Here is an 11,233-nt window from a genome sequence, read left to right as displayed (position 1 = left end):
TAGACTAGATAGCTACATGTCACTGCTACACGATGGGGTCTGATTCACAAAACAGCATACAAGTACGAATGGAAATTTACATCTTCACCTGAATGTACTTCTACATTATTTGAATGTAGAAACAGTCTCAGAAGTGGACTTGGAAAGCTTCAGGCGCAGGTTTCAACATGTACAGCCGTGCTCCCATTCCTGCTGTGTGGAATTCTACATAGTTTAGATTTAAGCAAAGGGGGAATGGAGCAACCTGTGCAACTGATCTTTTTCACTTTTTTCCCTTTGTGGGAAAACCATTTGTCTTTGTGGATAAAGCCTTCCCCACCACCCCTGCCAAATAAATGTGGGGATGATGGATTTTCCTGCTCATCCGGGAAAGGGAGTTAATCCAGCCATTGACTTTATGACCAGCTTCAGCATGGGAAGAGGTTGGATCTGAGTTTGGGAATGCCTTCAAATGCACATGGGCATGTTTGTGGGCATTCACACACTTACAAGTCAAACTCAAACCACACCTTGTAATGCCTACTTACCACACCTGGTGTGGGATTTACTAGTCCAGATTCAAACACAATCATGGATGGGAATTCTGCAATAGAAAATGTATTTGTACCGGCAAGAAATCCTTTTATGAATTGCTGGCAGATGAAAATGATACATTTTCACCTTTTTTATTAGCGCCCCAGGGATCCAATACTAAGCTTTTATTTCACCAACATGCATTCTGGTAGTTTTTGTTTTGTTTGAATTAGCTACGCAAACTAAAATACCAGAAAGAAAAGGCTTGGTAAAAAAAATCTGTATAGAAAACATGTCCCTGTGGACAGGAATGGGCGGAAGCCTTGCAGCAGGACCAGACTGGCTGTTGCGGGCATTGGGTGTTTTCCCGGAAGGCTGGAAGGGTGAGGGCAAATTTTGCAGTGGATGGGGACACTTTTGGAGCAGTGAAGCAATATCGGTCCCAAGTATCAACCCACTAAAGGGCTGGTCTGACACAATTGCCAGGGCTGCTTTGTTTTCCCAATCCGGCCCTGCCTTGCAGTCACCTTACACAATAATACAACCTTCAGTATCACTGTGTGCCACTAATGACTCAAGAAACTAAGAAACAAACGCCACAGCATGTACCACACCTGTGCTACAGACCCCAAGCAAGCCCCAAATCCAGCTTCTACTACCTTTCAGCTGGATTTCACACATCAAGTGGGATCAATCAAACACGACTTCTCTCATGTGCCAGACACACCGCGGATGATGAGGCACAGCAAGTTACACCAAGTATAGGATATTGTGAAAATACATGCCAACAGGGTAGCAGTAAAGATGGAAGTTTAAAAGATAATAATGTCCTATCCACAGCCCAACCCAGCAGCAGACTCTGAACTCATAACATTGGAGTATCCCAAATGACCTATTAGGGAACTCTCTCACAAAGCATTCTGGGAATCATCAGTAGCTGTGTCATAGAGGTGAATGAAAACATATGTCCACTGCTGAGTCTTTTTGGTTAGCAAAGGGTGAATGCTGGTCTCATTTAGAGTGTGATTGAGCGGCAGTCCCCCCTTAAATTAGCAGTGGTACTGGCTCACCAAACTCTATTTAGAGTAGGGGGAAGCACGGCCCTGCCATTTTAAACCTTTGACTTGATGGCTTGTCTGCCAGAGGGCTGTCAGGTGACAGTGACGGTCACCCGGGGCTATTTATTTAGGGTGGGGCCGCCATCAATGATCTCTGTGTCTGGGACGGACAAACACAGCATAGCAGTCCTGGACAGGTACATTCGGCAGCAACCCCCAGGCAAAGAGAGAAATCTCTTTGCATATCAGGGCCATTCATTTTTTATATTTCAACAACCAATTCCAGTTTTGTGATCTTATTCTTCTAAAAACAAAGACTTTGCTGGGTGATTGCAATAAACATGTCTCCCACTCTGAAAACTCTCCATCCTTCAGAGAAACTCCTAACTAGACACTGCTCTGAAACTTTAGAGGTCCCCACCAGGAATGCAGGGATCTCTAAAAATGGTGGGAGGGTGGGCTGTGAGCCACCCGCAGGGGCTAAAAGGCCTTGTAAGTTGCCCAAAAACAGATCCATGCACAATGTACACTTTCAAGAGAACCAGAAGTTGGACAACAAAGGCTTGGCCATAGCATCCGCGGATGTGCTGTTAGCTTCAGACTGCACAGGAAGTAGAGGAGACTATTAACCTCCGAAGCTTTTGGCGGAGTTTGCTGTGCCCGGCCAAGAGGACCAATGGGCTGAAGCCCAGGAAGAGAGAAGCGCAGAAGTTTGCCACAGTCAGAAGGTAGCTGGACGATTCATCATGGGCAAAGTTGTAATAGTTGACAGCCAATAAATTAGAGCCCCAGCACGCCACGAACAACAGTACCAACCATAGAATGACTTTGGCAGCCCGCCGATTGGCCAGGAGACGGGGGCCAGGAATAGCCACCCCGATGGCCCTGGTGTAGTGCCTCAGAAGCACCAGGCTCCTCATATTGGTGGCCAACATAAGGAAAATGGGCAGGACCTCATGGATCACGAGGGATGCGGCAATGTAGAGCAAAGTTGTCTGTGTTGACGGGAAGTTCCAGACACACCCCAACAAAGGCCTTGTGGTGGTGCTACTGAGCAACATCAAGGAGAATGTGATATTCTCAGCACCGCGGGTAGAATAAACAAAGGCAGGAATAGAGTACAGGAAATTAACGATCCAGGTAGCCAAGATGGCTTTAGTTGCATTCCCAATAGCTTTTCCTGGCATTCTGAAGTGAAGGTCGGTCCTTCTGAGGGCAAGGTAGTGGAAAAAACTCACACAAAAAGTGGCCCAGACACTCATGGTCCTCAGCAGCATCCACAAGAACATGAAGACCCTGCACCAGGCAGCAGAGAGGATGAATTCCAAGCCCACGTGACAGGCAAAGATCAAGGCATTCCTGAAGCCTGAGATGAGTAGGTTTATGGTGGCCAAGTGGGCGAGGATGAGGTCCGAGGCTGCAACACTTCCGTTCTCCCAAGAGGTGGCAGCAATGGTCACGAGGACAAACGCATTTCCCACAATGCTGATGGAAACCAGGACTCCATAAAGGGCGGCTGTTAGAAGATTCCGCATCGGCATTGCATCGTCAATCAGAGCCTCTTCTTCTTTGGTGGTTTCTGACAAAGCAAAGCAGTGAAGATTGAGTTAGCACTTAGAAACCATAGGGCAAGTTATCAAAGAGTTCAAGCAATGTAGTAAAGCAACAGAAGCTACTGCGTTGCGTGAATGGGGCAAACAAAACTATGCTATATCTTCAAAGATATGGCAAAGCTCTGCTCTCTCCAGCCACTTGCACACTTGTGAATGTCTAGCGCCATCTCAGGTACCCTTGTGTCATAGTGCACTGCGTTAAGGTCAGGATAGTTTATGTGCAGGAATGAGTCCCTTCCTTCACAAAAACTATCCTTTGAGGCTATTTCCTTTTTATATCTGTGCTGAAGAACACAGCACAAATGCAAAGAGAAAATAACAAGAAGAACTAAAGATATTCCTGCTTGTTACACCAGCCTCATGCAGGCGCACCATTTAGATGCAAACCCATGACTGCAAGTCTTTGTAGATATGGGTTTGTGTCAAATACATGGGAGGATACACAGGAACACCCATGCACCACCCATGGAACGCCTACCTGCTGCAAAATAATGCATGGCAGCTGTGCTGTGTTGCATTACTTCTTTTACTTTTGTTTACTAAACAAAGAAAATAACCGTATGCAAATATCACAAAGGATTTTGGGTCAGGTCTGTGTCACAAAAGTGACGCAAACTCAAAGCAAGTTCTTTGAAAATCTGGCCCAAGTCTAAAGGATTCCCTTTAAATACAAAGGCAGCCCTGGGAGAATCCATACACAGCCACTGTTAGCATGCAGCTCTCACTATTGAAAGATGAGCAGCAGACATGGCCCCAGCCCTCCTGGCCTACCCTTGCAATGGACAGCTGCATGCTCTTGTAATCAACCTCAATCAGCGGGTATACCATCATGTACTTTCCAAATACAGGGCCACTGATTCTCATATAATTGCTTTATGTTGATTCAACTTGAGAAACTTAGTTTAAATGTTCTATTGTTACTTCAACCTCAACTCAAGGTGGCTGTTGCTAATTTATGCCACCCAAAACCCTGGTTGAGGGAGGAGAGTTTATCATGCCAAAATGCACAGTTACTATTCTATGATTCTATATTCAGTACCTGTGTTAGGGAATAACTCATTTAAAAAAGTTGCAACATATGTATTCATTTATTGGAGGTTTTCGCATCGCTTATATACCTATGGTGTTTTTCACCACAAATCTAAGGAGTGTTTTAGAGATGATTTCGGACATATAGACCCTTAGAATGATCTGATGCTACCAATATTAATACCCCTGAGTGTTTTTTCCACACCCACACCCTACCAAGTTCTGTGGATCAGAAAAGGGACTAGCACAATCATACAGCATAGTTCCCTTTTTGAACGCCAAAATACAGAATTATGCTTTTACAACCCATACAAATGTTGATAGGTGCTACCTGGTAAAATGTACGCAGGGAAAAAAGTGAGCATTTTGCACCTGACTACATACTGTGCGTTTTCCCCTAATGCCGCGCGATTTTGAGTTAGGCAAGTTGTAATGGGGGATAATGGTATTTTATAGTACTGTGATATAACCAGGGCGAAAGGAATTCTGTGATTCAGCAGCTGCAGCGCTTTCCGCATAAATATGAATTTGCCACATTTGCCCTATAAGCTATCATCTGCTTTAGACGACCTTAGGGAGTCCTAAAGGACTATTTTTCTATTTGTATCTCTTCCCTGTGTGACTTTACAACTTGTACATTTGCAATTTTTTTTTCCTGTTTGTATCTTTTATGTAACTCATGTAATCCTAAATCCTTATGTAACGCAACTGGTTCTCTTGTAAAGCGCTCTGACACCTTCGGGTAATGTTCGCGCTATAGAAAATCGCATTAAATAAATAAATAAAGGCGGGTTCCTGTGGGACTCCCTCCAAACGGAAGAAAGTGCCCTACACGCATCACGCACGCACTGGCAGACGAGGGTCACTTTCCTGGGGCGTCGACAACCCTAGCCCTAGCCCTGCTTACCGGCATTCGGTCTTCAAAGGCCCGGTTAGGACATCTTTCTGTCGGTCTGTCTGTCTCGTGCGTTCGGGCTCGTGCCCGGGGTGCTGTCCGTGGTTGCTTGCTCCGTGTCGTGTCGAGTGGCCTCGCGCAGTCCAGCGCCTTGTCGTGCTCGAGAGATCTTCACGGTTTGGCGGACGCACCGGGGTTGAATGAGTTCACTGATCTGTGGCCCTTCGCGGTTCATTGAACGTGAACATCGCATGCTTAGCAACTGCGGAAACATTTGTCAAGGGCGAGTTGCTGTGTGCAGGTGAGCGGCCCAGCCCTGCGCGGACCGTGAGGACGGACTGGAGCAACGCTTTCCACACAGATCAAAATTCATAAAAGGGTAATGCGCAAGGTAGACACTTGTAGGGGTGGGAAGGAGCCGACGTCCTCCTGTTCGTCTTCAACTGTCCAGTATCGAAAGTCAGGGAAGTCTTGAGGTACAATTCTGCTGGCATCTTGCATAAACTGCATTTTGAGCCAGAGCCTGATTTCAATTTGAATACATTTTTGTTTTAAGTATTGGGACGCTTACAGGGCTCGAGTCGGGGGTCCACGCTGGTGGACGGCGTCCCCCCACTCTTTTCACAGGCTGGACGCCGTCCCCCCTGCCAAGAAGCGGGGCCCCTCTCCAAAGTACATGGAGGGACCTCCCCCTTTTCCCTCCCCCATCCCTGACCCAGTCAGTCAGGAGCTCTCAGGCCAGGTGGCCCTGCACAGCGCCAGCCGGTGTGTGATGCGTGACTTCTTGGGAGCTAATGTTGCACCACTGGAAGTGATGTCAACCAAAAAATAGATGGTTAAATGTGGAATTTATGTCACTAACTCGAAAAAATAGAAAGAGAGCATTGAGGAGCCTGCAGACTTGATACTTTGAGTTCACTTTGTATGTTTGTCCTGCCTTTTACTTTGCAATGAATTAAGTAACAGTATCAGATTAGATTAGATTATAATAGATTAGATTAGATTAGATTAGGCCTATCGTAAATGTTGGTGATTGCCAAATTCTTTACCATGATCAATTAATATTCTGACTTCGTACGACTAATCCACCATCTGTACTTTAGAAAACATATTTTGGCATAAAGTTGATCATCAGCGACCACAGATTAATTATTCAGACAAGGACGGTCACTGGCACTCAAAACAAAATTGACTTGTTTTCTTAAATCTGGGTGCCAACCAGCGGCAAAAGATGACATTGTAGAAACAGGCTCATGATAATGAGACAGGCCTAGTCAAAGGATTATTTTTCCATAGAGTTTACAACTTTCATGCATACTTCTATAACGACATGCTGCTGCAGGACTCACATCACATGGCAGTATCCACCTCTGATTGGGTGGTGCAATTTGCTCTTAATTAGTCATCAGAGACTATTGCAGGGTTGATTCCATCTAGGAAGCGGTGTCCTCTATGTAAACAGAATTCTATAGATAACATAATTTCACGCACAGTCGAAAAATGTCCTTGTAAGTCTGCCACAAGCATTTTCAACCACTGCAAACGAATGGGGTAACCCATGACATGACACAGGACCTGGGTACAACGTGGTACAAGGTGGTCCTGACGCTTCTACTTTGAATAAAATGTGACTACAAAATTAAATTGAGTTAGTCACTAAATTTTTCAAACATAATAATTTGTTTATGCAAGAGAAAGAGAATTATTCTGTACACACCAGAGAGGAAGCCACACAAACTTATTTTGTAGAGAAAAAGATCTCCTTTATATTCTCTTATTTCACGAAATATCAAAGTAGATAGTACATACAAATATCAAAGATATATCAATCAGCAGTTGCTCTAAAGACAGGGGCAAAGAAAGGGTGCTCGTGTGCAAAGTTAATAAGAAGATGGAGGTTGCAAAGAAAAGTATATGAAAATCATAATTCAATCATTTTATATAAATTATACTGGCTGGAGTATTATTAAGAACAATAAACCAGTGCCCGTAGGCCTGTCTTCAAAACAGCTTTATCTTATTCTTCCATGTCTGTTTCGAGGAATGATGCTGGTCTACTCAAAATGCACCATCCTAAACAAAAGAGGACTAACAAAACATAACCCAGGTCATGGGATAAGTGTTGTTGACGTTTTGACCTGACTTAAGGGTAGTGGGGAAAATGCAGACCCCGCATGCGGTTCTTCATCAGGACAAAGGCATTTGTGTAAGGCAACCGTAAGTAGCGTCCAAAGTGGCAAAACAGGCCAGTCCATTGTTGCAGAGATTCTGCACATACACAGAACTATGCACAGGAAAACAGGACCTCAGTGAATAGGGGTGTATCAACCTACCACATTAGTACCCCAAATCCAAAACTGACTAGCTATAGTGTCTCGTTCGTTCTCCTACAAAGATCACACAGCTACAAATGATTAGACAACCCAGAACACAACACTCCCGACTCTCTCAGGAATCGCGGGAGCAAGACGTACTCTTTCGCTCACTCACTCGTACTTGTCCACAATGAGAATAGGCAGAGTCACTGAAATAGTTCAAAATGTTTATTTTAACTATTGTGCTCTACAATACAGTATACGCGCCACTACTAGCAGCAAAATGCATAAACTCAGCACAGTTAGCATTGTTACAATTCCATAGAATACAAAGGGAGAAATCATTTTTATAAAGTACGTGCAAGACAAGGCTCCCTCCCTTGACTAGAAGAAGTTTATTTTATATAAAGGACGATCTCTGGGCTTTGACAGCAGACCCAATACCTTAAAGCCTTTATGTAAGATTAACATCATTGGAACAGCAGAGCTCTTCTCCATTGAACAGCTTTCTCCAAGTGTGTTATTTCCGCTTCCATGGCGAACCTCAAATTGGTAGGGTTGTAAAGAGAGGAACCAATGGGTGACTCGAGGGTTGTTCCCTTTATTCCTGCTTAACCAGGTTAAAGGGGCTTGATCAGTATATAACAGAAAAGGATTAACATTTAGAAAATACCGTAGTTTATATGTAGCCCACTTAATGTCCAAGCATTCCTTTTCTATAGTAGAAAATCTACTTTCCACGGGACATAGCTTTCGACTGATAAAGAGAATAGGCATTTCTAGAACTTCTTCATTTTGTTGAGATAAGACAGCCCCTATACCACAATCAGAGTCATCTGTTTGAAGTATGACGTTTTTTTCGAGGTTGAGTGAAATTGTATTGGGCTTGAAGTGATTACATTTTAAATGTTTGAAAAGGTTCTATGGCCTTATCTGAAGGATGTAGGGTCTTTGTAGTAGAGTTTCCTTTCTGTAGGGGATTAGTCATGGGGTGGCTATGGTGGAATATTGAGGTATGAACTTTCAGTAATAACCAACTAGTTCCTAGGAAGGACCTGACTTCTCTTTTTGTTCTAGGAAAAGGGATTTCTGTAATAGATTTGCCCTTTTTGTATTATGGTTCAATGACTCTATTTTCTCAGAGATATCCTAAATATTTTACCTTATTACAGCAAGCCCTTGATTTCTTTGCATTACTATGTAGATTGACTTTTGCTAATTCATTCAGGACTTTCTTTAAATATATCAAATGGTTTTCAAACATAGGGAATAACGATGTCATCCTAATAGACGGATGAATGGTCTTGATTATTTTTCAACACTAAATTCATAAGACGTTGGAAAGTAGCAGGGGCTTCATGGAGTCAAAGGAAAGGACAGTAAAATGAAATACCCCAAAAGGAATTTAGAAAAACGTTTTTGCTTTGTCTTCTCTTTTTTATGGTGCCTGCCAATAACATTTGGTAAGATCTATAGTGATGATATATTTGGCATCCCCTAATTTTTCTATTAACTCGTCTAGTCTGGAAAGAATATAGGCATCAAATTTGTAGATTTTATTGACAAGGCGGAAGTCTGTACAAACCATATACTCCCATCTGGTTAAGGAACAGGTACTATAGGAGAAGACCAGTTACTTTGGGAGGGTTCTATGACTCCTATTTGTAACCTCCGGTCTAGTTCAGTACTGCTAGATTTCCTCCTAGCAGTGGGAATTCTATAAGGTGTTAGTTTCACTACTTTTCCTTTTGCTGTGGATATGGCATGCTCAATTAAAGACATCTTGCCAGGTATATCTGATAATGTAGTGGTGAAGGGTCGTAGTATCTCTTCTAGCTCCGCCCTTTGTTCCTTACTCAATTCTTCATTGACCGACAGTTGCCCAAGAGTTGTTTTGTTATCAGTTTCAGGAAAGACAGTATTTATAGATTTTGGTGGTGGGCTCAACCTTTTTTTAATAGATTTATATGAAAGGTTTGTTCTTTATGCAGTCCCATCTGTAATTTATATGAGACTAGTCCAATTCTTTCAATTATCTTAAAGGGGTCTTTCCACTCAGATTTCATTTTATGTGTAGAGGTGGGTAACAGCACAAGAACCCAGTCACCCTGTTGATATATTCTTAACGTTTTCCCTTTCTCGTAGATCTGTTTCTGTTTTTGTTGTTTTTTTTCAAACTTTTGATGAGCTAACTCCCAGAATTTATCTAAATGGGCTTATAATTGTTGAGTATATTCCAGGAGAATACCAGTGTCTTGCTCTTTATCTTTTTCTCAAGCCTCCCTCGTTATTTCCAGGAAGGACAGAAACACTGGTAAAGGAGGGGGTATTGCGATAATTTTTAAATCAATGTATACATGTACTTTTGATGCTTTCCCTCTACCCGGATGTGAAGCTGGATATTTTAAGCTTGCTATTGGCCCCCAGTTCACTTTGTCAGGTCTTCTGATTTATCGCCCTCCCGGGAACTCTAATGCCTGGATGACGTCCTTTGCAGACACCATTGCTCCTCTATCTTTAAAGGCCGCCAATTTTACCATCCTTGGCGACCTGAACCTTCATTTGGATGATGCTCAATGTAACGTTAGTAAATTATTTCTATCTGAGCTGGAAGCTCTTAACATCTTGTTATATAACTCAGGGCCAACACACTCTGCAGGGCATTTATTGGACCCTGTTCTTTCTAACCTCCCATTTGAATGTCCACCTTCCGCCCGCCCCCTCGAATGGTCGGATCACTATGCCGTGCATTTTGCTTTATCTCGGACTAAAATCATGACTAGTGATAAAAGCAGTAAGGATGTATACATACGTCAGTGGAGCAAGCTCGATATAACTGATTTTAATATGCATCTGTTGGATACCCTTCCAAACACTGACACGTCCTTATCCGTGTTGAATACTGCAGTATCCAAATGGCTGAGCACTGATGTTGACGAATCCCTCCCTTTAACTCCTAAGAACTCTTCACTTCATCGACCTCCTGCACCCTGGTTTTCTGACGATTTAAAGCGTATGAAATCCAACTGTAAGATCTTTGAAAGGAAATGGAGACGTTCTTACTCCGCTTCCCGTAAAGTGGCCTATAAGGAAGTCCTTAGAGACTACCATAACCAATGTAAAATGGCCAGAGCCGCCTATGTCGCTAAAACGGTCACTAATGCTCAAAATTGTCCTCGTACTCTTTTCTCCGTTGTGAAAAAATTAACAGGAGCGGACTTGGTACCGGCTCCTCCTGCCCTAGATGAGGCTAAGTGCAATTCAATTGCGGAATTTTTTATAGCAAAAGTGGAACGTATCTACAACTCATTGAGTCCTTCTACATCTGATGATGCGTTGCGGCTAGAGCCAGTACTTACTCCAGATTATCTACCTTCCCCGATGGCTAAATTTACAAACTGGTCTCCCTTTGATGATGTTTCCTTTCTTTCTTGCTTGATTAGCATCAAATCTGGCTCCCCACGCGATCCGGTACTGGCCAAAATTCTAAAACAACTCGATCCTGGTCCACGTCACGTGCTAAAGAAACTCCTCAATCTCTCACTATCTGAGTCATATGTTCCACAGGAGTGGAAACATGCTATGATTGTTCCTTTACTGAAAAAGGCTGGAGCTGATGTTACCAACCTATCGAATTTCAGACCAATCTCATTGCTTCCTGTTCTTTCAAAGATCCTGGAAAGGCATATTAATACACAACTAACCCATCTTATTGAGAGCTCGGGATTTTTACATCAGTCCCAGTCAGGTTTTAGAGACCATCATTCGAACGAAACCACACTCCTAGGAGTTACCGAGAGTCTGCGACAC

The 11,233-nt window shown here is 43.2% G+C and overlaps 1 protein-coding gene across 1 annotated transcript in view; it reads right to left on the bottom strand.

Moving 5' to 3' along the window:
• Positions 1 to 2,167: 2,167 nt before the first annotated feature.
• LOC144752469 (olfactory receptor class A-like protein 4) overlaps positions 2,168 to 11,233 on the bottom strand; it is a 43,638-nt gene continuing 34,572 nt past the window's right edge. The window contains exon 3 of the mRNA XM_078640391.1: positions 2,168 to 3,150. Within this exon, the coding sequence (XP_078496517.1) occupies positions 2,168 to 3,150 (983 nt within the window). The remainder of the gene's footprint in view (positions 3,151 to 11,233) is intronic.

The sequence above is a fragment of the Lissotriton helveticus genome, chromosome 5_1 (genome assembly GCF_964261635.1).
Source record: "Lissotriton helveticus chromosome 5_1, aLisHel1.1, whole genome shotgun sequence".
NCBI classification, from domain to species: domain Eukaryota; kingdom Metazoa; phylum Chordata; class Amphibia; order Caudata; family Salamandridae; genus Lissotriton; species Lissotriton helveticus.
The sequence above is the reverse complement of the archived record's forward strand: the minus strand, read 5'-3'. Positions and strand labels throughout refer to the sequence as shown.